The sequence below is a fragment of the Rutilus rutilus genome, assembly GCF_951802725.1.
Source record: "Rutilus rutilus genome assembly, chromosome: 2".
Lineage (NCBI taxonomy): Eukaryota > Metazoa > Chordata > Actinopteri > Cypriniformes > Leuciscidae > Rutilus > Rutilus rutilus.
The window spans coordinates 15,265,189-15,292,461 of record NC_140210.1 but is presented as its reverse complement, the minus strand read 5'-3'; the positions used below and the strand labels follow the sequence as shown (position 1 = coordinate 15,292,461).

At 37.6% G+C, this 27,273-nt stretch overlaps 1 protein-coding gene across 1 annotated transcript in view; it reads left to right on the top strand.

The window, feature by feature from the left end:
• The first annotated feature begins 764 nt into the window (after positions 1 to 764).
• Positions 765 to 27,273, top strand: part of LOC311285938 (multiple PDZ domain protein) — a 52,146-nt gene continuing 25,637 nt past the window's right edge. Inside the window, exons 1-17 of the mRNA XM_084401824.1 lie at positions 765 to 947; positions 2,441 to 2,493; positions 2,669 to 2,838; positions 7,911 to 8,111; positions 8,279 to 8,415; positions 8,544 to 8,757; positions 10,659 to 10,781; positions 10,911 to 11,102; positions 14,308 to 14,575; positions 14,736 to 14,798; positions 15,428 to 15,507; positions 15,706 to 15,852; positions 16,265 to 16,450; positions 17,062 to 17,208; positions 17,402 to 17,611; positions 19,355 to 19,435; positions 27,137 to 27,248. Of these exons, the coding sequence (XP_084257950.1) occupies positions 2,487 to 2,493; positions 2,669 to 2,838; positions 7,911 to 8,111; positions 8,279 to 8,415; positions 8,544 to 8,757; positions 10,659 to 10,781; positions 10,911 to 11,102; positions 14,308 to 14,575; positions 14,736 to 14,798; positions 15,428 to 15,507; positions 15,706 to 15,852; positions 16,265 to 16,450; positions 17,062 to 17,208; positions 17,402 to 17,611; positions 19,355 to 19,435; positions 27,137 to 27,248 (2,338 nt within the window). The 5' untranslated portion in view covers positions 765 to 947; positions 2,441 to 2,486. The remainder of the gene's footprint in view (positions 948 to 2,440; positions 2,494 to 2,668; positions 2,839 to 7,910; positions 8,112 to 8,278; positions 8,416 to 8,543; positions 8,758 to 10,658; positions 10,782 to 10,910; positions 11,103 to 14,307; positions 14,576 to 14,735; positions 14,799 to 15,427; positions 15,508 to 15,705; positions 15,853 to 16,264; positions 16,451 to 17,061; positions 17,209 to 17,401; positions 17,612 to 19,354; positions 19,436 to 27,136; positions 27,249 to 27,273) is intronic.

Genomic DNA, 27,273 nt, shown 5'->3' with positions numbered 1-27,273 from the left:
AAAAAAAAATATATGGCTTGTATTTCCATATTGGAAACATGATGTAGGCCTATCTACATGGAGCGTTAAAAAGAAGAATAAAAAAAGATAATAAAAAAAATAATAATAGCATTATATGCATTGACACACACCTGACAATATTATAGGCTATGTGGACAGGACAAATGTGTGCCTTTCTAAATCATGTCCAATTGAATTTGCCACTAGACTCCAATTACAGAGTAGAAACATCTAAATGCTTATGTCAATTTCAGTTTGTCTTCTTAATAAATTCACTAAGTTATCACAAATCTGTTTTCATTGTGCCATTATGGTGTATGGAGGTGTAGACTGATGTGATTTAAAAAAAGGCCTATGGCTGCAACAAAATGTGAAAAAAGAGAATATTGATACTTTCTGAATATTTACATTGTTCTCAAATATGTTGTGTATACGGTAGGCCTATAGGTTAGAAGGGACACAAGGAACCTTTTTTGTGAAATGGTCGTGCAGTTAGGTCTATTTAATGTTCATAATTACAAATAAAACCACTATATTAATTCATTTAAATATATTGATAGATAGGTTGACATTGGCTGCCATCAGTTTTAGTGAGGGCTGATATAAAATAACACATTGGCGAATTTTATTTTGTGGACATAGACTTATTAATGTCTCTCATGAGCAGCAGTAATGCGAGCTGATGTCTGTGTTATTTCATTAAATGAGGGGGGAGAGGCCTGGGCATCCGTTTACATTAAACTCACGAGCATCAAAGGCGCATCGCGGACATGCGCGCTGACAGTCGGTAATCACTCTCACGCAAACCCTAGGCTGTCGAAATAATGTTGGATGCCTCTAAGTCGACTTTCGACATTCGAAAATGTTTAAAAGAGAACCCAGGCTTTTGATCGTCATCCGATGAGACGTCCGCGAAAGAGCTGTGGGGGGAACCTGTTGATCTGAAGGTAAATGTGCGATGAGAAATCAGCATATTGATCTTTACGGCACAGAGAGAGAACGAAACGAATGAAGACTGATAGACAGCAAGCGATAAAACATTCAAGGAACGGCATATCGCACCTGTCAGTTACACCTGAACCATAACATGCTGATTTTACCTATTTTTAGATATCGTATGAACCCATATGATATAGCCTACTCTTATAACAGACTTGTTTTAACATCGCAATTATTTATTTATGAGATATTTTTATATTATATGATGGATAACAAGTAGCCTAGCATGTTGATCACCTTCCTTTTTTTTTTTTTTTTGTCCGCCATGAGGGTTAAATAGCTAGTAATGCGAACACGTTTTAGACAAAACTATTGTTGTGATATATTTGAAAGGTGTAAATCTATAATAACTTGATAAATAATGAAAGTAGATAGCCTATGCATATGATATGATCCATCCGATGCAGACAACAGTCGAACATCTGTTTCTATGGTTACCTCCTCACTCAAAGATTATTTCTGTTCGTTTAACTTGTAAAATAACTTTTGTGGTTACTGAAACGTAAACCTTTTTCGTTTTTCTTTGGCCTCATTTGTGCTCCCTCACTCCATAAAAACTCATCAAAAATTTGCACCCTGAAATTGTTATATTGAAAATAGTATACACCATTGTGTACACACTTGCCAATATAAGGTTGAATGCGGGGGTTGAATGGATTGCAAGAACGCGTAACGTTAGGCCTATGGGCTATAACTTTTCTGGGACCCCATTGGAAGTTTGCTGAGGCCACCTGGTTGAGTCGAGAACTAGACTGTCTACTGCTGTATTTACATATTTGTTTTCATATTTACATCTATCACTCATCAATACGCTTCACTGCGATTCGCCCGTTTAAAAATAACCCTCCTGCTTTGTTTTCCATTAGTTACTATTGTTGTGCAACTCACCGCCCACCACCAGGCGTTTAAAGCCCTATCAGGTAGGTTGTAAGGACATCTGTCCCGGGTAATTACCGTCGTTCACAGTTTAAGTCCGTTTACAGCTGCTAAGCTTCCCCGGTAAGCGCATTACCGGAGCAGCGCAGCGCAAACACGAGCGCTCGCGCAGTACATGATGAGCGCGTGCCGACCGCGAGAACCTCCCGTAGAGGCGCGAGACTATCCAACCCAGATTACATCAGCATGAATAACAGATTACAGCTGGCGTTATCAGAGCATCAGCGAGATATGAAGTAAACCGTCAGTACAATTCATAAAGCCTGTCATCGCTTACAAAGACTGCCGAATTGCGTCACTCTCACTTCCTGCCAAACGTCACAGGTAAGGACTGTCAGGTGTGCATGTGCTTGCCAGTTAGTGATTAAGATGCTGCAATCCACGTAAGTCCCTCTTGAGGATGAGAAAGTGACAAATCTGTTTGTTTTTGTTGATTTGTATCTTGAATATGTTCATGAGTTTGATTGACATTGTGTCTGATGTTAATTTGCTTCTCTTTTTGCAGATGTCAGAAAGAGAGTGGTGGTAATTCATTACTCAAATAGTTGAAAATGATGGGTATGTATGAAGTCTTAACACAATATTATTTTTAGCCATCGTGTGTGTCATTCAATCTGAGTTCATCATCTGTATGAATATTAAATGCGGCTTGTTGTACACACTCTGGTGTGAGGTGTAGAGCTGATGTCATTGCATGTGTCCATGTCATTAATATATTTATGTGTGTGCATAGACACACAGCGTGCTTTGCTGGCGGTGGACCGTCTGCAGCAGAGGCTGAAGAAGAGGGGAGAACTGCCTGCTGAGGAAAAACTCAGTCTGCTCAAGAGTGTCTTACAGAGTCCTCTGTTCCATCAGATACTCATCATGCAAGAGACTGGACAACAGCATCAGCAACAACAGGTCAGAGAATATAGCATCATCATCCCAGTGCATGACAAAAACCAGGCACACATTGTTGCAGCAGTGGGCTTTACCGTCATATAGCATTTTAAAAAATTAAATAAAGTAATCAATTATTATTAATCCATGTAAATACTGTAGCTCTTAAATCTGATTGGCTGATAATAGTGGCATAGTTATAAGGGTCTCTTTCATTGTCATAACTAATCCTTAGTACCCAGATGTGAAGTGCATTAAACAAAAGTACAGTTTATGCTGATATTCAACTCCAGAACTATTACTTGAAATAGAATTTTACATGTAAGTCCACTTTATAAAGCATTTATGGTGTACATTTCAGCATCATTTCAGATTTTCCCTGATGCAAACAGCGCTTTGACTCACAGCTTGTCTTTCTACATCATGTCTGGCTCAGGGTCTATTCTTAGTTGAAATAAAACATGATGCAAACCTGTCTTAAAGGAATATTTCGGGTTCATTACATGCCAAGCTCGATGGACACCATTTGTGGTGTAATGTCCCTCCTTTTCTTAAAAAAAAAAAAGAAGAAAAAATCCGGGTGACAGTGCTGCAAAAACAATGGAAATATACACAGGGCCAAAATACTCGCTGTATCAATGACAACACATAAATAATATCCATGTTTTTTCAATATTATGATTTTAGTGTGAAACCATTTTTATTACTAACCTTTTCCGAGTAAAGATATACCCAGCTTTGTTGCAATGACGATGGAGTACCATCAACCGTAAAAGCTGTAAAAATTCTGATTTTAACAGCTCAAATAATAAACGGAATCAGCTAAATTTATTCAAAATTTTGCAAGCCAATAGTGCAGTGATGCATGAAACATCACTCACTCAGAGGTCACTTTTTAAACTGTGCAGCTTTACATTGGTCAACACAGTAAATTTTTATGTTCAAAGTAGTGCTGCACGATTAATCATATCGCAATCGCGATGTCAAGCCTACGCGATTATATGACGCAAAATGCTGCGATTATATTAAATAAACAAATTAGCGCTGTTAACGCAATTAACGCAGCATCTGTTCATTTTTGGCATCCTTTGGCTAGTGTTACATGATCCCGCTCTTATTCATGCTTTTAAACCATTCATGCGCCATAAGACAAAAATGAACGCGCTGCCTGTGAATATCCTGACTGTGACACACAGAAAGACTCGCGCTAATATCGTGCGTGCGCACAAAACAGCATGCCAGAATACAGTTCTCTTTCGAGCTTGAATGAACAATAACACACACAATTATGCCAAAATGTATTTTTTTCGAGTATCTTCATAACATAAGAGCAGTCTTATGATGAACGTGAAGAGTTGTGACTCGTGAGAGAATGAGGCGCGTGTGAGATCCGCGTCTCTGACAGCAGCAGCTGGTCTTAAAGGGACAGTACACATTAGCCACTAATTATATCTGTCGCTAAAGTTAATCAAAGAACAAAGGAAACAGAGAAAAACACTCACTGCTCTTGACAAAATAACTTTTTTCTTTAGGCAGATTATCACTAATCTGTGTGCGCATTTATTTTCCTTGAGAACCAAGCAAGTTGACTCATGAAACCATTTGTTTATTATATCACACAATCGCAATATTGACTTAAATTATCGCAATATGACATTTTCCCCAAATCGTGCAGCCCTAGTTCAAAGTCTAACAAACTTGAATTCGATGCAATATCCATGTGGAGAAATGTTTAGTCTTTCACGTCCTTCACATGGAATTCCAGACAGCACGGTTTCCGTTTGAGATGACTGCGTTTTTTGACATTTAAGTGTGACCACACCCAGTATATACTGTAAGTGCTTTCATTAAATTATTGGTTCAAATCACTTTCATTAGAAGTGCCATATTGCACCCTTGATTTTTCTTCTTCTTTTTATAATAAAATGAGGGGCATGTTAAAATATTTTTTTTGTGGTCATCATCATTATCCCACAAATGTTGTCAATTCAGCATAACATGTATTGGGCCCCTGAATATTCCCGTAAGAATAGTTGAATGTACCTTGAGCTTGTATATGACATATTTTACTGTTCTCAGTGTAATAACCATAATGACCTAAGGGGCTGCATTTCCAGAGCATAAAGAGGTCAAAGAAACCCAGAAGATATGAGTAGGAGGTGTGTGAGGTTATTCAACAATAGATGAGTCTGAAAGGTGGTCTGGTTTCACAGTATGTGAATTAGGTGTGTATATGTGTCTCTGCGTGTGTTACAGTGCAGGATAATGAGGGGAAATATTTCTTTGAAAGTAGCCTGTGTTAGCCCAAGTTTTACAAAGAGCAGCTCAGGTAATTTAGCTTCTCAGAAATCATCATAAAAATGGACACAGTAGATGTTACATTGAGATTTATTAACTACAATTGATTTAGTTAGAATCTTCTAGCAGGCCAAAATGAGAAGAGCAGCAGACGCCAGATGAGCGACTCCAATAAATGAAATTCTAAACTGGCTGTTTGTCATGAAAAACTGCATGTTTATGGGTGTACTAATATGCCATGAGATGTAGCTACTTCAGCAAAACTATATATCAGATAATCCTCGTGCTTATTGTGCATTGGTCAGGCCACTTGCCATGGATAATCATAAGCTTTATATTAAGTTGCTTATTATGAGTCATTCTTTAATCAAGCTTATCACTTCCTGTCTTGCTACATTCTTTGATGTACACACATGTGTTTGTGAACAAATGTAATGAGACTATTAAATATAAAGGAAAATCGCTGAAATCAAACAACAAATATATTTATATTTCAAACACTTATTTTAATTATTGGTTTTAATTATCATTGAGCAGAAATAAAACCAGAGTTGCCAGCTGTGCTGTTATCCTGCTGTTGTTCCATATGGTCAGCCATAAAAGACCTTTATTTTTGTAGTTAGTTTTTGCCATCTTTCTGGAATATCCATCGTCACATCTCAGGCAAGATGATCATGATGCAAAAGATTGCATTTAGTCAAACAAACTCAAATAGTCCATGGTAATCATGTACACACAAACCATACCAGACAATAAAACTGGAAGAAATGAGGAACTTAAATACACAGTGATGATTAACTCAAAGACTAACAGGTGTGAATGTAAATGAGTGTCCATGGTAACTAACACAGTCAAAACTTGACATCCATAATATTTGTCTTTTGGCTTTTTGGTTGACAAACAATTCATTCTGTGAATTAATGAACTGAACCTAGAGAGAGAGTACCTTTCACGAGTTCACACTTACATATAATGAAGGGGTAAAGTTTAATGCGTATTTGGCGTGCTGTCCGGAGGGAGGGCTCCGAGCTCGGAGTTCGGCCCGAACCCAGAGTACTCCCCCCGTATGTAAGTGTTTAGGACTAGAAGCGTGGAGAAGGGGTGGTGGAGGGATACTGCAAACTGTCAATGGAATGAGGTGAGACTGCTGAGTATATATACACACCTCTTACCATTGATTGCTGAGTGCTCTCCACTTGTGTTAATTATCTGAACGTGTTCCTCCCGAACCTTGTTAATAAAACATCATTAAAAATCATAAAAATGTATTTGAACAAAATAGACAATTTATACAATGTATGCAATGTATTATTTCTAAATCAAAACATAGATTTGTATATTTGGTCTAATTGCGTAGCATGTGTCTGTGTTTGTGTGTATTGTGTCTGATGTATTTAGAGAAATGATTCTTTGAAACAGCAGCAGGGACCAAACTGGGATTGTATAAGCTACTTACCTAAGCTGACCAATTAATCTGTGCTGAAAGGAGAGAGAGGCAGTTGTCAACAAGTCACAGACGTTTCTGTAATGGTGTGGACTTTCCATTGACATCTCTTTTTTTATACTGAGCTATGTATTTTCTTTCCCCTACCCCTAAACATGACCTTTGCAGAAACAAATCTGCATTTTTTATATTTTAATTAAGATTATTTACTATGTTAAACCTGACCGCGACACACCAAATAGAAAGTGACAGAAATGCCCTGAAGGCATTGTAGTCTGCAAAACTAGCTAAAAGTCAGTAACTGTGTAAACCTCCAAGAAATAACATTATTTTTAAAATCAATTTTAGAGATGGCACTGGTTTGCGCACTTCTAAATATTTGTGCTTAGCACCCATTAAACTTGAAACACTGAAATTTAACCCCATGTTTAAATTAAATGTATACTCAAACTACCGACCAGGTTGGTATAAACAGTTGGTTGGCAAACCGACTGAATTACAATAATGAGGTAATGCTATACCCGACAGACTTCGATAATTTAGACATATGTTACAATGTTCACTTGTGTATATTTTGAGTGAACATTATGTGAAAAACTGAGCTGTTAGTGGTTCTACGCATGAAACTGATCTAATCACTGCACTTTCTTTGTTACGTTGCCCCTAAACTGATTACATTTGTTATAATATAATTTTTTTATGTTTTTGAAAAAAGTCTCTTTATGCTCACCAGAGCTGTGTTCATTTGATCAAAAATACAGTAAAACATTTTTTTTTTTGCCATTACTCCAGTCTTTAGTGTCACAGGATCCCTCAAAATTGCATTTTAATATTCTGATTTGGTGCTCAAGAACATTTCTTATTATTATCAATGCTGAATTTTTGCTGCTTAATATTTTTAAAGAAACTGTGATATGATTCTTTGATGAATAGAAAGATCAAAAGAACAACATTTATTTGAAATGGAAATCTTTTGTAACGTTATAAAAGTATTTTCTGTCACTTCTGATCAGTCTAATGCAATGTTACTCACCCAAAACCTTTTAATGGCAATTTTTTAATATTTTATCACTTATTTAAATATGTAAATGTACTATTTTTATATTTCATGATCATTTTTTATCTATATTTTGTTTCCTGTCTATCATTGTTTATACTCAATTTTAATTAATACCATTGATAGTGAGGTTAAAGAAGATCAAACTAAAGTGCACAAGGATCAGTAAAGATAAACACCATCTAATCTGATAAATCCTGTCTTAATAGTGTGACTTTTTACATCCCAGTAAGGCCTTGCAAACTGCTGGTGCAACCCAGCTACCTACATCACTCTAGCTGTGTGTTTGTACAGGCTTCCCCCAGAACGCCGCCTCCTCAGTCTATGAGTGATGATGCAGATGGTGTGAGAACGTCCCACCCCTCATGCACTCTGAGATACAGAGATTCTTACCTCTCGGCCCAGCGGCACTATGACCGATGTCGATCCTCCAATCATATGACTTTTGCCCCTTGCATCACAGAGGACATTTCAGTGCTGCAGTCCATGGCCCAGGTACTGTTCCTCTAAACATCATCCAGGAAACACAAGCCGTTAAAACCGACTGGGATACGTTATCATGCATACTTTTAATAAATACCATCATTTCAGTACTACTTATCTCCTAAAACCAACAGATTGAATTCATTCTTTCTCATCCCATGTATTTATTGCTCTTTCAGGGTCGATCTCTGCTTAGTTTTGATCTGGAGAAGGGTGAAAGTGCTTTAGGCATCAGCATTATTGGCTTGGAAACTGAAGGCGGTGGAGGTCATGGTATCTTCATACAGAAGATTCAGCCAGACTCTGTAGCTTACAGGTATAAACTGATAAGGATGCAAGTTCAGTATAGCAAAACTTTACTGATTAGAATCGTATTATTCTGGATAGGGGCTTAGGATGATTTGAAACCATTCTTTACCTCCTTTACCACATCTCCTGTCTTAGTGATGGACGTCTCCATGAGGCTGATCAGATTCTAGCGGTGAACGGCAAGCTGATTGAGTCCTCGGTAACACAGGAACAAGCTGTCCAGATTCTTCAGGAAGCTGCTTCCATGGTAACCTTAACTATAGCCAGGGAACCAACCTCATCATTCAGCCCCCCACAGATGAGCCACACTCTTCCCAAAAATCTCTCTGGCCTTGATGGACAATTCAGTGTAAGACTTTTTTTTTTTTTTTTTTTTATCTTTATTATATCTTTGAATTTCCCAGAATGTGTTAAATAGCCTGATTATGAAGCATATTTTGCTTCATATCCTAAACTGTATCTTATACGTATGCCTTATAGCTGCCTCACTTTGACACGCAGCTTAAATCTGTTATTGATCCACAGTTATTTGATTACATTACCACAAATGCATTACATCTAACGTTTTAAATGTTATACATTAGCTTTTTTTTATGTGAGGTTGATAGGATTGGTGTTTGCTGTGAAAGCAGAGTCTCATGTGACTGTACTCCACTGAAAGATTTACTGGTAATGGTGGGAGTCAATCAATTAAGATAAAATGGAGCCTTCTCCTATTAGCAATACTATTATAATACACTACTGTTCAAAAGTTTGGAGTTGGTAAGATTTTTAAATATTTTTGAAAGAATTATCTTATGCATTGCTGCATTTAAAATAAAAAATACAGTTTTTTATATTATATTTTTTAATATTACAATATTTTTAAATACACTTTAAATTAACCTTTTCTATTTAAAATATTTTTTTTAATGTAATTTATTTCTGTGATGGCAAAGCTGAATTCAAAGCAGGCATTACTCCGCTCTTCAGTGTCACATGATCCTTCACAAAAGAACAGCATTTGTAACAATGTAGAAGTCTTTACTGTCTCTTTTAATCAATATAATGCATCCTGATTCTGAATAGAGGTATTCATTTCTTTTTCTTTTTTAAACCATACTCCAAACTTTTGAATTGGTATTGTGAATGTGTAAATGGTTTCAAAAGTCTGAGATAAATTTTTTTGATTGGCTACTACAGCCAGGTGATATCACAGGCAGAGTATTTAAGGGTGCCTAGAAATAACATCATCAGAAAAGCTCACTGGAGTGGGATGCTTATGACCCACGAGGAATCGCTCATCCAAACTGCGTGGGGCAGATTCCACTCTTTCAACTGACCAATCTAACTTCAGCTTTGCCATGGCACTGGTCATTACATCCACTAGCTCCTTGTATATGGAAGTGAGGGAGAAGATGGGTTCACTCAATACATCCGCCTCAACTCCCATCACATCTAGCTCCTCAAAACTAGATTGGGCCGATAGCATACTCATTGCCGGATTGGAAGAAGCCGCTGAGCGGGCTTCCGGATCTGCCCTGAGAACCTGCAAGTGATGCTTGAGAAAGGGTTAAACCAGTGTCAAGTTCATCAGCTAGCTCAACCTGTGACCTCTATGATCGCAGTCACCGGGTTGTCTCGGCAGCAGCGGGACCTGATCCATGGGGTGCGGATGCCCGGCTCTTTTTAAAGAGTATAGACCAGGTCCCGCTGCTGCTGAGGCAACCCGGTGCGGAGCAACCAAGACATTTAACGCACAGATCGTGGCCATCATCATTTTTTCACTTCAAACCACTAACACGGAGATCGAATGCACTGACAAACAACAAGTTCCTGAAGACAAAGAAGCTGATGACGTTCTTTCTAGGCACCCTTATACTCTGCCGGCGATCCTGCGAGATCACAGGACTGCAGTAGCCAAAATTGGCATGTAACAGGCTTACGAGGAACGTTCCCTTAGCATCAACTCCATGATGCAGTGTTGAGTTCCACTTCGAATGGAAACCGATAATAGACTCTTAATGGCAGGTTCCACTGTGACAACCTACCCGATATAGTGTGACATGCACCGCTAATGGGGAACACAAGGTCAACATCTGTTAAATGAATTTTATATGTTTTCATTGGCAACAATGGTGGAAATTTTTTATTGTTTTGTTTTGTTTTGTTTGTAGCTATAACTAAGGTATTTGGCTATACGGAAAATGGCTTCTTATAAAATGGCTATATTATAAAATAAATGGCTATATTTTAAATTTGGTTCAGCAGCCTCGACAAATTCATCACATTGAGTTGCAGAATGACGGATCGGGTCTGGGCTTTGGCATTGTTGGAGGGAGGACTACTGGCACCATGGTTAAAACCATCCTACCTGATGGTGTAGCTGGAAGGGTATGAGAGAATTGTCATGGATACACATACACTAGAATTTATGACATTATTTGGATTGTACAAACTGATTCAAATTAAAAGGAGTGTGGCCAAATCCCTCGACGTGTGGTTGTGTGTTTGTGGACACAGGACGGGAGATTGCGTAGCGGCGATCTTCTTCTCAGAATTGGTGATGTGGACGTGTCCACCATGGGCAGTGAGGAAGTGGCACGTGAGCTCCGTCTGGCTGGTTCCCATGTGAGACTTATCATTGCCAGGGAAACCACTGATGGTGACCTCTCACCTACTATCGCCCAGCAACAGGACACTCAGAAGAAACAGGTGCAGAATGCTTCTGATCTTGAGTGTGTTGTGTGTGTGTGTGTGTGTGTGTGTGTGTGTGTGTGTGTGTGTGTGTGTGTGTGTGTGTGTGTGTGTGTGTGTGTGTGTGTGTGTGTGTGTGTGTGTGTGTGTGTGTGTGTGTGTGTGTGTGTGTGTGTGTGTGTGTGTGTGTGTGTGTGTGTGTGTGTGTGTGTGTGTGTGTGTGTGTGTCCTGGTAAACCCTACATTATGGGGATAAAATGTCCCCAGAAAGATGCCAATATCCGAAATACTTATCCTTGTGGGGACGTTTTTTGGTCCCCATGAGGAAAATAACTTATGAATCATACTAAGTGATTTTTTTTTAAATTGTGTGTGTGTGTGTGTGTGTGTGTGTGTGTGTCTATGCATCTATATGTACATTTTGATATTAACAGAAGAGCTCACCCAAAAAATGTTTAATGTTTATTCTTCCTCCCTCACCACATTTATGGTGCTTTTTAGTCTTTTTTTTTAAAGCTTGTCAGGTCACTCTGAACTGTCATTGTATGGAAAAGAGCTGTGTAACAATCCTTAATTCTCTTGTGTTTCACAAAAAAAAACAAAAAAAAAAAACTGATGTCTTTTAAAAATACAAATTAATAAAAAAATTGATGATGAGCCAATAATAAATGAAACATTATCCATCTGCAGCATTTAGCAGAGCAAAAGGAAAGAGAATTCAGTGTCAGATTCAATGACAGCAAAAATGGTTTGGCCATCAACATCTCTAAATCTGTGGAAAACCTGTACAAAGGTATGATTTCATACTGTTTTCTTTCAGTAAGATGAGAGATTATTTTCCCATTCAGTCTAAAAACGTGAAACATTAAATGAACAATGGGTGTTTTAGAGGCCAGTGGTTTTGAAGTAAAGAGCATTCTGAAAGGAAGTGCAGTGAATCAGGATGGAGATGGAGTTACTAAATTAAATCTTATTTTTCACAGCTTTTTAGATATTTTTAATTTCCTTGTCTGTGCATGCAAAGTACAGTAGTTCAATGGTTTTAACCAATGTTTTGACTTTTTTTATTCATTTTTACTAATCCTGTTGTTGCTGAAAATTGTGTGTGTGCGTGTGTGTGTGCGTGCGTGTGTGTGGGAGTACTGTGTGACGGGATGTTTGCATTGTAGTGTTTGCTTTTAGGCTAAATGGTGGCACTATGTAAGATTAATTCCATTGTTGCTTGTTTTGTGTTTGTATTTGTGTTAATATGTCATTAGTCTAAACCTCATGTTCTGTTTGGGGTCTCTAACAGACCCTAAGGCCATTTTGTTATCTTGAAGTAATACTTAAAGGTAGGAGAGGTAAAACACTTTTTGTTATACAGGTTGAAACTCTCTTTACACGCTGATAACAATCAATAATAGAAGTGGTTTAAATATTAAAACATGTACATGTATCATCTGTGTAAGTCTCAGGACTTATGGTATGGCATCAAACCATCATACCGAGGAGGTATGGAAATACATTTATTGACAGGCTTGTCAATATATGTATTTCCATACCTCCGCGCACCCTGCTCGTGCAGACATCACACGTCATCATCATGTTCCTTAAGGCTCTGCAGAGTTGTAGACAGACATCCACTGAGTGCCAAAAACAAACAGCTGCTGCCTTTTACAGTTCCTGAACCAAAACAAAGAGCTTATGCTGCATTCATGGCATGTCGTAACCGTAATTACGAGATGGTAACCCGTGACTTTCTACCCGGAGATGTTCATGTCCTCAGACTCTGATTTATGTGTTTCTACAGTAGGTCAACACTAAATGAATCTGCAGCAGTCAGGTGGTACAACTAAAAGTTTTGTATGTTGTTTACATTCATTATTATTGTAATGTTATGTGCTTTGAGACATGAGGTAATTTAACGCCGTCTCTCGTGACGCTTTGCAGACTTTGCTGTGTGCGTTCATGTGTTTTGAAGGAGTTGTGGCTTTGGAGACGCTCTGAAGGGAGGGTGGGATCTCATGTTTTCTAAGCTAACTTGCTAATGCTAGCTGCTTGAAATTGCCTACCCTACCTTTATCAGTAGGGTATTAGATTAATACTTAATGACTTTTCTAATGAGAGCTTATTATAAAGAGAATTTGAACTTGCCTCATAACACACTTAAAACATCTTTGATAAAAAAATGTTGCATTACTTATGTTTAGGGTTTTAGAGATCTCATATATGAAACTTGTATAATAAATAATTCAATGGCTTTTCACATAAGATACTCTGACTGGTGCACAGTGTACTGTAGAAATACACTTCTGTCCGTTGTTTATTGTACTTTCATTAGTTGTATTTTCTACATACATGTGTTTTACCAAAGTCAAATTGACCACAAACAATGTTACTACAATGTATACTAGTCACATTTCGGAAAAATTAATGCCTGCTTTGTGGTAAAACAGAGAAGCATCAAGGCATGGGTAGATCATTCCTGAAGTATCAATATTTTCAATATGTTGTAGCTAGAGTTATTTAGCATGGAAATCAATGCTTTGAAGTGAAAAAATGAATTGTGTTAGCCAATGGTTGTTTAAGATTGGAGCCATTTATCTTAACACACAGAAATGCTGAAAGACATAAGCACAGACATCATCTGGAGCTATTTCACATTAAATAAAGATGAAGCTAAATGTGAAACTATAATAAAAATGTGATATTATAATGGGTTTTCGGAGAGAAAAAAATTACAAGATTGAACAGTTCTATCATTTTTGTTAATGATAAACTAAAACAGAAGCAGTTTAGACCCCTTAAATGATAAAGGATGGATGTCAAATATAATGTTAAATGGCTATAATTACCCTTTTTATCCTCAAAAGTTGTTCATATTTTCCATTTAATATCTGCATTATTGGCCTTGTAGTACTTGATATCAGATCGCACTGAAAATAAGGGATATTGCCCATCTCTAAAGGCTACAGTAATAAAAACTGTCTTCTGGGTTTTGATTAGGTCAGTGGAACTTATTTGACATGTAAATAGGATGTTAAAGAACATTAGGGATAAGACAACAATAACTGTGAATAATAATAACTAATGAGTAACAAATCACAGATCACTTTTTGGGTTTAAATATGACAAATAAATCTTAACATTCTAGGATTTTTTTTCATTGAAACTGAAAGACAAATCTTCAAATATCTGAACGTGTGTGTGTGTGTGTGTGTGTGTGTGTGTGTGTATTCAGGTGAATGGGCAGTTCTGCAGTAAACAGAAAGCGGAGGAGATTCTGAACATGACTGGCCAACAAGTGGAGATCTCTCTTCTGCGAAAAGGCTCACCATCTGAAACACAAACAACCCCCACCATGTCCACAATCTCCCAGAGACCCTTAACCCCTCTGGGTCTCGATCCCCCTCCACTGCCTCCATGTCTAGTTGAGCCAAAGCCAGTTCTGGCCCTAGGGAAAGTTTTCTATACTGAACGCCGGGACCTCAACTTCAACAGACAGTGCTGTTAGTGAAACTCTTGTCACTTTGGTTTATTTACACTCATTCACACTGTGTTTGATTCATAAGTTCTGTTCACTCTCTGTGTGAAGTCTCAGTAACTTTGTGGCCCTGATTTGGTTCTAATAACAGCTTCTGTTTCTGTTTGTTCTTTCTATGACCTCAGTTGAGTCGAGGAAAGCCTGTTATTTTGAGTCCAATATGGAGAATAGAAACCACTGGTCCTCATGTAAGAATTGAACACATTGTGTATTATACGTTAATTAAATTTTAATGTCTATGGACTAATTGATTAACACTCATTTTGACTCGTACCTCAGGTTTGTTAGTACACTGGTAAAACATATACTGTAATATAGTGAAATATTTGCTATTTAAAAAATAAATAATTTTAATTTTAGCTAGGCGTCTTACCAAGTAACAGATACATGTTTTTACTTCAAAATACTGTTGTTTAATTGTATGAATTTGACAAAGAAGGCATGACAAGCATTTTGTCCATGTTAAACCTAAAGTTAAACCTTAAAAGATAAACATAGATTTATTGTGATGTACTAACTGTGCACCATTATATTGTTAGCATTTTTATTTAGATTATTCTTTTTTTATTCCCTGCTGCCTGGTCAATGGTAATCGACAGCATGTCGCAAAAAAAGAAAAAAAAAGAAATACTGTCCATAGACATTAAGCTGTAAATAACCCAGAAAGTTCCTGAAAGTTTTTTTATTATTATTATTGGTTTGCATGCATTGCAAAAATTTCTAAATTTCAAATGCATTGTCTTTCCAAATTTGTAGTCTGTTCTCCACAGTCATCTTGTCATTTATTTATTAGCTGTGTGACACAATTTTGTTTCAGTTTGTAAATTGTCTGATGAAGAGGAGAAAACACTGAAGGAGAAGTGGCAAAGCAAACTGGGTCCGCAGTACGAAGTGATGGTGCGTCTCATTTGTATTCTCTCCTGTTTAGCTGACAGTTATTTTCCACAGCTAAGATTTGTGAGTGTGTCTCTGCATATATTTATGTTCATTGTGTGCTTATTTAGTATATGCCTTTTTGTTTTGTTTTCCATCCATCTATCCATCCATCTGTTAATGTGTTACTGTATATTTACATTGTATCATGTATGTGTGCAGGTGGCCCAGGTACAGAAATTCATTGAGAGCGGTGGTCTTGGTTTGAGTTTGGAGGCTAAGGAAGGTCACCACTATATCTGCTCTATATTGCCAGAGGGTCCGATAGGACAGACAGGAGTCATACGGCCTGGAGACGAACTGATAGAGGTTCACTTGATATTATAATTGAAAGGGAATGTTCACATAGTTATGCAGTATATTCCACATATTTTTTCCCATACAAACACTAGCTTATTTTTTCAGGTATATACATTTGATAGTGTATATTTGGTTATACTTCAAAGTCAAACAACCATTACACACAGATAATACTGTTGTTTATAGATTACGCTGTTGTAATCCCTTATCATAAACCCTGCTAACACATGCATGCATAATAACCAAAAGTGCTCATCTTCCTTTCTGCTTTCTGTTTTTATGCATAGCACTTTATTCAATGCTGACTGCACATGAATATCAATCATCACAGCTGCTTAAAAATAGCCCTTCCTGTCAGTAGAAAAGCCCAGAGGATCAGTTCAGCAGAATAAGCGAGTTGGTGTGTTTGTTCTTTCTGTAGGTGAACGGGTTCTCTCTGATTGGTGAGACACACAAGGAAGTTGTGTGCTTGCTGAAGGAACTTCCTGTGAATGTTTGTGTGGTTTGCAGTCGTCTCATCCCACCCACAGTCAGTGAGGAAGACGATGATGATGGTGATGATGTACAACTCACCCTCAAGGAGCTGCTAGCAGAGTTTAATGAAAAGGTTTGCTGTGTGTGTTTGTTGCTTGTGCAACTTATTACTCTTGTGAAAAAGAGTAAGAGTAAACTCTTAATTGTAAAGTGCGCTTATAGTGTACTTCAAATCTTAAAGGTACATTTAAAAAAAAAACTGTTCTTGCAGATTAAAGACCATACACTTTCATGACTATGTTTCTTAACACACTTAAGTACACTTTTAAAGAGTGCACTTAATGTCAAATTAAAAGTTTTGCTTTAAAGTATGTTTTAAATCATGTTCTAATAATCTTTTGACACTTATTAAAGCACATGTAAAGTTCTTTTAAAGTTTTTCTTCTGTGGAACACACAAGGAAACCGAAGTCTGAAAAGATTTACTGGGTATTCTTTTGAGGAATTACAATGAATAGAGTCTGGAGCTTTGAAACTTCGAAAAGGACAAAAAAAAAGCACCATTAAAGTATCATACTTACTGAAAGCAGAATGCCTTAACCACTCAGAATCAAGTATTCCCAAGAAACATGTAGTATACAAAAAGATAAATTAAATATAAATTGATACCATTTTCCTTTTTCAAAAGAGCAAACATGATGGTTTCATTGCAAAATAATACTGATTTGTCCACTTTTTCTCACAGGCCGAGCAGAACTCATTTGGGAGAACTCGTGAATGGAAGACAGAGGCTCCTGTGCTATCCCATAAGGCCATGTGGGAGAATGAGATTGAAGTCTATGAGCTGCAGAAAGGCGATTCTGGCCTGGGATTCAGTATACTGGACTACCAGGTATGTGTGTGTGTGCGTGTTTATATACCAGTACAACAATAACAAGAGAGCAGCAGAGTATGAGCTCCACATCACTTGGTTTGGAGAGTCCCAGTTGGTTTGAAATCCTTCAACAACATGGCAGCAGTGTCTCTGAATTTATTACTATCCTTCTCTTTCTCTCTTGCGCTGTCACTTTCTGAAACTCTCTCAGGACCCCATGAACCCAGGGCATACTGTGATAGTGATCCGCTCTCTCGTAGCTGGCGGTTTGGCAGAGAGAGATGGCCGCTTGTTGCCAGGCGACCGGTTGATGTTTGTGAACGGGACTGACTTGAGCCACGCAAGTCTAGCTCAGGCCGTTCATGTCCTGAAAAGAACTGCTTTGGGCACTGTACGCATTGGAGTTACCAAACCCTTACTAGTAAGTATCTCCATTCACAAGCCAGACAGCAACAATCTCAACCTTGGGCAGTGTAGGAGAAACCTAGAATCCAAGATATTGTATGTCATCCAGATCATCATAGAATGTCAGGTAAAGTTTTATTAAGAAAATTCAATCTGACATGTATAATTTGCAGCATGATTGGCATATTCGTCAGTTATCTGTGACTAATGGCTTCTTTGACGCCTTATTAAACGATTGTAAAGTATAAGTATAAAAGTATATTAAACTACAGTTTCTTCAACTACAAGCACTTTTAGGTTTAAGGAGTTGAACTTGAGGTTTATTATTTGGTGAATTATGTTTTTATAAATATGTATTAAACTATGTCTGTCCCTCAGTTGTGGAGCCAATTTTACAATAATAATAGTATTATTATAAGTTTAATAACATATACTAGTTATAAGTTACTGTACTTGTATGTAATGAAAAATCAAGTAAAATACTCTTGATAAAATTATTGATTAAGTAATTTTTTATAAAATTACAGCCAGCACAACCATATGACCCTGTAGCCCAAGACTGGTTGCCCACTGAACCTAAGCAGGGTTGAGCCTGGTCAGTACCTGGATGGGAGACCTCCTGGGAAAACTAGGTTGCTGCTGGAAGAGGTGTTAGTGAGGCCAGTAGGGGGTGCTCACCCTGTGGTCTGTGTGGGTCCTAACGCCCCAGTAAAGTGGATGAGACGTTAAACCGAGGTCCTGACTCTCTGTGGTCATTAAAAATCCCAGGATGTCCTTCGGAAAAAGAGTAGGGGTTTAACCTCGGCATCCTGGCCAAATTTGCCCATTGGCCTCTGTCCATCATGGCCTCCTAATCATCCCCATATATACTGATTGGCTCTATCACTCTGTCTCCTCTCCACCAATAAGCTGGTGTGTGGTGGGCATTCTGGAGCAATATGGCTGCCGTAACATCATCCAGGTGGATGCTGCACATTGGTGGTGGTTGAGGAGATTCCCCCCTTCCATATGTAAAAGCGCTTTGAGTACCTAGAAAAGCGCTATATAAATGTAACACATTATTATTTATTATTATTATAAAATGCTAGCTATGAAATTCGCAAGATAAAGTATTCAGCCCTTTTATTCTTATGTAATTTTCTTCATCATCACTTCCACCATAGAATGAATGGTAATTTGTGATTTGGTGGACATGACTTCAGGAAGTGACTTCATTCACCATTCATGTACTATTTGACATTGATAGCAGACAATTAAAGTTAATTTAATTTCTTAAAGATCCAAAGTTCCCACAGAAGAAGCACTCTATTTATGTACTGAACATTTTCTCATTTGTTTTAGAATGATATCACAGAGTTGCCTGTGTCATCTTGTATATATTCCAAGTCAGGTTACTGTTTTTGATCTGAGCTCTGGTATTATTAGTTTAGATCTACTTTAGTTTGATGGTGGTTTTTGGTTTTAGTCTCTCTTTTGTGAACCGGGTCTCAGTCACTGTGGCTCATGAGTCTCTGATTACTGGAATCTTTCAATAATTAATGTCTCTTGAATTCTAACACCAGCCTCCTAAAACAAGAGGTGCATTTGTGTTTATGTGTCCCGTGGCTCCGTAATCGGGTTTAGCTAGTCCTGGGGAAACGTCTTTTCTGTCTGTTTCTCATTGGAGTTAAGAGTCTGCATATGTGATTGTATCCAGGCAGAGAGTTGAGTGGAACAAGAGTTCTGAGTGGGAGATTTAATATGGCATTGTCATTGACAGGAAAATGACACCCAGGACACAGGAGCAGATGTAACAGGCAACTGCTACTCAGAACATAACAACCAGCACAGCAATTTGCAGGTGGGCTACATATTTGCTTTACCTGTTATAATACTAATGTGATCTGTTTCGTAACAGTTCTGTGGTGTCGTAACATCTGACCACCAGCTGCTTTTCACAATGACTCTTAACATTTGTTTTTCAAGTTTCAACATGGTATATTTGTTGGATGTTTAAAGCAAAGTCTAAAGTTTAGATTTCCCACTTCAAAATGATAGACTATTGTGGTGTCCCACAGCCGTCGATTTTGTAAACATTGGTCGTTTTTAATTATTTGCACTTAAGCAGTTAGTAGGCCAAAGAGAAAGTTGTTTTTTTTCCACTGACCTAATTTAGTGTGGTCATTCTAGCTGCCAGGGTTTAACTGGGGAGGATATTTGTTGACAGGATATGTGTGACATCATCTCTTATTCACATGATGGTTTTGGTTTACTCAAGAACGCAAGTGTGCACTTGCCGTCTGATTGGCTTGTTGAGAGTACATCTGAACATTTTGACTGAAACTTTTTGCTACTTCTGGGCCAGCCGTAAACATAAATGAATGTGCACTCACAAAGATAATGCTCAAACAAATACAAATTTATTAACAAAAATATAGTGAAAACCAGAAACAAAGGGATTCAATTCAGGAGTGGACAAGGCCAAAATAACAAACAAAAATAACTCGTTTTAGTACCTTCTAAATTCCCTAAAAGAAAGAAAACGCATCAAAAGTAAAATACATAATATGATTTCACTTTTCTAACTTTAGTTAGTGTGTAATGTTGCTGTTTGAGCATAAACATCTGCAAAGTTACAATGCTCTAAGTTCAAAGCAAAGGAAGATATTTGCTTTTAAACAAAAATTTTTTTACGGACTACAACAAACGGCTGGTAGGGACTACATGACATTCCTCTCGGGTTAGTGACATCACCAACCCTAAAATGTACATAAACCCCGCCCCCGGGAACATGATGACCGAATATGCTAATCAATGACTAGAAGATAACTACACATAAGCTACCTAAATTCACCAACTAACCATTCAGAAATGCCCTGTTGCATTCTACATGTTGTCACTTCTTCTTTAGTCTCTCCATCATTGTCTGACTCCGGTTTGAACATAAAAGGCTAAAAGTTTTTGAAATTTTCAGTGCATGTCTGTGTGAGGTAAAATGACACAAGCTGTTGAAGCTCCGCCCCCTGTGCCGGGAGCAGCAGTTCATTTGCATATAAAGGGACGCACACAAAAATGGTGCGTTTTTGCTCACCCTCAAAAAGTGTTAATTTTAACATGCTATATCAAAATATCTGTGGGGTATTTGAGCTAAAACTTCACATACACACCCTGGGGACATCAAAGACTTATTTTACATCTTGTGAAAAGGGCATTATATCACCCCTTCAACCCAAAACATAAAACAAACAATATATGCAAAAGAAATGGCATCACACTCCCTACTTCCCTTAAACTGAGTATTTACAAATAATATTTACGCAATATAAATGAAAGTAAAAGTAATTCAAAACAGCAAACTAAGAATTATAAATTGAATGAACAAAAGAAAATTTTACAAAGTGCACACAAGAGAAAACCAAGATGGCACGCATTCGACCTTCATAGAGTGTTTTGGGAGGTCTTTTTCACCGGAACCAAGACCAGACCAATCAGGATCTCTGCTGGCTTGAGTGCAGGCTACACCTTCTCCTGCAATAGGCACACTCAGAAACACAACAAACACACACTTCTAAAAGACATAAGACATAACAGCCCCACTCTTAAAATAAAAACCATAGGTTTTTAAGAATGGACACGTGAAAGAGTGGCGGCGATCACATTTTCAACTCCTTTTTTAGGCTGGATATTCAAATTAAAACCTTGAAAAATCTGTTCACCAAATTATCACATTTAACAGGGGCTCACATGCTGTCACATATTGCAACAACATTTTAACATTTCGTGTATGAACATTACAATTATGCTTAGTATGTGAGTACGCTTGGGTACACAGTGAGTGAGCACAAATTCATCAGAGAAAACAGCTGCCTCTGTAAAATAGACACTTTCTGTTCATTCAAATAAACTACAATTTTCTCTGGTAAACAATTTTTGAATTCTTCCTGAAAAATTAACTCATTGGGCCCTATCTTGCACCCAGCGCAATTGACTTTGTACATCGACGCATGTATCATTCCTATTTTGCACCCGACGCACAGCGGACTTTTCCCTCGACAGACGCACGTCGGTAAATTAGGGAATGAACTTGCGCTCCCAGGGCCGGCTCAGCGAAAAGAGGAGGCATGTTCCCGTGCAAACGTTCCCTGGTGCTATTTTGCAGTTCCAGAAAACAATTCCGCCACAGACCAGGAAAAACCTAGTCTAAAGTCAGTGGCGCGTTATTCAGATGCTATTTTAAGGGTGCATGCTTGGCCATAATGTAGCGTGTGCACAACGCTTATACACTTTGCTTCTCTCATCTACACAGACGCAGCAGTTGCCATTTTTGCAAACCATACATTATTACAAGGAAAAATATTCCCAACGAGGGAAATCATTGTGGTGTCCATGAAGATGTGAAAAAATAGGCATAAATCTAGCTTACACATATACCAAAATTATTATACGCCTGTTTAACCTAAGCTTATTTGGGTGGGTTTCTCCCATCCCCATACAATGTCACTTCTCTGTCTTTTACGGCCCTGACGAGAGCGTCGGTCTCCTCGGCTGTGAACCGCTCCTGGCGTGCGCCTGCAAATCTGCCGTTATAATAGCAACCCGCCATGGAACGAGCGCGCCTGCTTTTAAAGGCAATGTGAGATGACGCTCTGATTGGTTTACTTCACGTTACGCCCAAACCACACCTATGAGTAATGTAGCTACTTCAGACCAACCCATTTTAGATTTGCTTCCCACAAAGTTACTTGCGTTTCGCGTTTGATACTTGCGTTTCAGATCGTTAAAATAGGGCCCCTTGAGTTGTTCTAGAGTTGTGACTTTATTCACAGTTCACCCACTTTTCAAACAAAGTTGCCTTATCACTAGCGAACTCAAACGTTTGTCCTGGGGATTTTACATGATTCCTACATTTTTGATGGTACATTTAAGGAACTAATTCGTAGGAGTGCAACACAGCATTCTTCATCGCATCATAATCTAAACTCTACTCAAGAGCCAACGCGGAACAAACTTCTTGAGTTTACACATACAGCAGCGGCCAAACATTTCGCGGCCATTGAAGCGTGGTTTATTAAACCAATCTCTTTGTTGTATTAACTACATTTTTTTATTTCAATGAACTCAAAATTTGAAGGCAACCACACTCAAAAAAATTATATGTTGGCTTTAATTAACTTTTTTTATGTCAACAGGTTCCAAGTAACTGGGTTGCGTTGGATTTATGTAACATTATTTATTTCAATAAACTTAAGTTAATTACATAAGTTTAAAGGGATAGTAGGACGTAGCGTAGGAAGCGTCGTGACGTAGAACGAACGTGACAGCGCAGCCAGAGAGCAGAGCAAAACAAAACTCTACGTTCGTTCTACATCACGACGCTTCCTACGCTACGTCCTACGTCATACGCCAACATCCATCTCCGTGAACGCGCGTCGACCGCGACCGGAAGCCAGTTATTTTCGTTTATAAAGTTTTAAATATGTATATTTTTACGACAAAACCGCACGGATTACCCTCAGAAGGCCTTCGTTTATCCCCCTGGAGCCGGATGGATTACTTTTGTGAAGGATGCATGCACATTTTGGGACTTGGAGGAGGTGGACCCCATAGCTTCACATTATAACCACTGAAAGATCTAAGACATTTTCTAAAATAACTGAAAATGTGTTCGTCTGAAAAAAGATTGACATATACATCTCGAACGGCTTGAGGGTGAGTAAATCATGGGTTAAATATCATTTTTGGCCGAACTATCTCTTTAATCCAATGCCGTTTAGTTGAATAAGGTTAACAGTCTTAATTTTGTCCAAAACAATTAAGTTAATTAAGTTCAATTATCCTAAAATTTATATTTTACATTCAACCAAAACAAATAATCCAGTTTCATTATGAGTTTATTCAATGAATACGTTCACTTTTTCTTTTTTACAATTTTGTTTACATTTTTACAAACATTTCCAACGTGAACATGTACAAAATATTTACTCTGTAAAGCCTGCCTTCACTTTTCAAGAAAAATAATTGTTAATTAAATAATAAATAATTAAAAATAAAAGCATGTTGCGTTTAAGTGAATGAATTGATCAAATACTTATAAATGTGTTCTGCAAAAAAAGCAGCAAACAATTTATCAGTAGTTAAAAACAAGACTATTATTCAAAGGAATGTAACATGGTTGAAATTGAAACAAAAGTACTGTCTGTAACAGTCAACAGTGCAACATTATAGAAAGAGCAGAAATGGTCCTGACCTCAGATTACAGGAGTTTATTTTTCAGGCGAAAATAAGACCTTCGAAGAACACCAATCTGCTCGTTGTTCAGGTTGTCATGTATTTAGATGCCTTAAATCATGATGCCAACATCTTTGTAAGGATCTGTAGCCTCTGCCCCTTCATGTCTGACCACATAGATTCCTAGGGTGGTCTTGCGTATCGAGGTTAGGGCTTCATCATGTTCAACATCCTAAAAAAGAAACTATTAACAACAGATCAGGGGTGAAAGGGAGAGTTGGTTTTAAAGAAACATACAATCGTTTTTATTGTAAATAATAATGTAAATAATTTACCTTGCACTCCTTCACAAGGTTTGAGGGGCCCTCGTCCAGGCAAACGGCAAGTGCTTTCAGGATGCACTCACCTTTTCCCAGTGGTGTCATTCTGAACAATGAAACAAATAAGCAGTGTTCAGAAGAATTAACACAAATAATCTAAAGTTATTTCTACAAGAACCAAAAAAATTATTATCTGCAATTGCATCTGTGAGGGCCTCAAAATTCAGAGAACCAGTACAAGAAAACTAATAAGTGGTTCTAAACCAAAAGCTTTGCTACAGAAAAGCTATTAAATAATCTTGGATGTCAGAGCTGTTCCAATTGTAGGTGCATAAATCACAAATCTGATGCTGCTGAGAAATAGGCTAAAGCGACGAACAAGCTCTGAAATTAAAACAGAATTAATCATGTACATATTAACATTCCAGAGCTTATATACCAAGCTTCAAGGGATACTTCACCCAAAAATTCAGTATTTTTTTACTGACACTTATGTCATTCAAATTCCCAAAGTCTTTTTTTCTTCCTAGGAAATTGAATTTTGACCTGTTTTTCCTGCTCATTTCTGTCATTACATTGACAGTCAATGGTGAGTTCTTCTTCCGAAGGTTCAATAGCATCAAACAATTCCATGTGACTTTTGAAGCTTTAGAACAGGAACTATTTTTCATAATTCATAATGTATCTTAATATATAATTCCATATATACAAGGCCATAATTCACCTTTTTAGCTAGAACAGCGAAAAACAAAAGGGATTCGGTGACATAAAGCTGAGTAAATAATGACTGAACTTTCATCTTTGGGTATACTGTTTGAATCTATAGTGAATTATTGTCAGATTTAAAATGATGATGAATTTAGCAGAACATACCAGATCCATAACTGATAGGATGCTTCTGATCTTCTGTGCCGCTGTTCCTCCCGTCTTTTTGAAATTTTTGAGGAGCTGGGTTCAGAAATGATCAGAAAGGACAAATCAGGTTGGTTGCTGATAAATTTGTGAGTCTTTACAACATTATCATACACCAACACTTATAGTATTTCTTTAACAGCATTTACCTGAATTACATCTAAAGGACTTCAATTTATAATTTGTAATTGCATATAATAACCGTCCAAGTAATTCATCACAGCTGACATTACATTATAAAGACTTGCATCTAAAGAGTGCTGGCTATCTGTTATTAAATTCAGCGATGAAACGCAAATCTTCGATCATCTCATGCCTCCTGTGCGTAAATGTTCCGTCCATCAGCACCTTGATAACCTGCATAAGAGGGACCACAGCGAATTCCATGTTTTAAAACTGTGTCTGTGTCCATGTACCAACCTGAAGTGTTTTAAAAGCTTAGATCTGAATGTGTGAGAAGAGCCACAATCTCTGCACATGTTACATGTAGGACTCCAAAATTCTGAGGAAACAAAAAATTAAGATGTGAGTCATCAAAGAATAATAATAATAAAATAAAATGCTAATGCTGATGAAGTATTGTTCATTCTTAGTTCATGTTAACTAAGGTAGTTAAAGGGATAGTTCACTTTGAAATTAAATTTTGGTATGTTTTAGCTTACCTCAAGGGCATCCAAGATGTAGGTGTCTTTGTTTCCGCAGTAGTTTCAATTTTGATATTTTTAGGTCAATCCGTTCTTGTCTGTCAGTCATATAATGCAGGTCGATGGTCACTGTCTCAAAACACAAGCACAGAGTCCAAATTAAAACAATTCCCCATCGTCCAAATGAAACAATTCCCCATCGTAAGTACACATTGATGGCCTAAGACACGAAACGAGCGGTTTGTGTGAGAAAACGAACAGTATTTATATAGTTTTTACCTCTTATAACACAGCACACGTCCAAGTGATCTGAGGGCGCGATCGCATCCTGGTGTGTGACGTGTGCGCAGACTGGTGCATGACGTGGCTGTGTTACAAGAGTTAAAAACTATATAAATACTGTTCGTTTTCTCGCACAAACCGCTCGTTTCGTGTCTTAGGCCATCAATGTGTACTTACGATGGGGAATTGTTTAATTTGGACGATGGGGAATTGTTTTAATTTGGACTCTGTGCATGCTCTTTGAGACAGTGACCATAGACCTGCATTATATGACTGACAGACAAGAACGGATTGACCTAAAAATATCAAAATTGAAACTACTGCGGAAAAAAAGACACCTACATCTTGGATGCCCTTGAGGTAAGCTAAAACATACCAACATTTTATTTCAAAGTGAACTATCCCTTTAACTAATGTTAACTAATGAACCTTATGGTAAAGTGTTACCAATATTTCTTTAATATTACTGTTTCTACTGTATTTTAGAACATTTGAACAGTAGTGTATTTTTTGTCTGTATTCATCTGTTTATTTTTCAATAATCTAATAAATTAACAATTTAATAATTTCTTACGTTTTTAGACAATAATAGCTGTTTTTAATTTTTACTGTATTTTGATCCAATGCAGCCCCGATGACACTTTTTTTGAAAAACATTTAAAAAAATCTTAGACACCAAACTTTTTAATGTTAGTTTATTTACCAAATACATATTACTTGCATTTGGCCCTTGTCAAGAGGTCATTTTGGAACCTGACTATGTTCTGGGTTTGATACATTGAGCCAGGCATTGGATTTGGTAGAAGTTTGTGAGCATTAGAAAATTGCGTTTCTTGCCTTGACAACAAGATATATATCTGACATCATCTGTTGATGACTTTTAAAAAAAAGTGTAAGAAATTACTCATCAGAAGATTGTTCTTGTTGCAATGAATGTCATTCAGTCACACATTTGCTGGCACCAACTCTCCTGGGATGTCTCTCGAGATCTGGATGCCTGTGTACTAAATAAACACTTTCAACACTGGAAATGAAGCATGGCTGAAGGACAGATGTTTAAAAGGGTCCTTAGCAGCTCCGGAGATCCTTTTTGCTTTCTGTTTATCGCATATGCAAAGGAAATAGGCAATTTCACTGAATAAATATGCCTGATGATTTTCTCTGTTTGTGTTCCAGACAAATTCCCACTGTCAGAACAGCAAGATGGAGGCTGATGCTAAAACTGTCTCCATCCCCACTAGTGGCTATGAGAGAAGCATAACTGTAGTCAGGGGAAACTCCAGTCTGGGTATGTTAACCCTGTTCATTACACT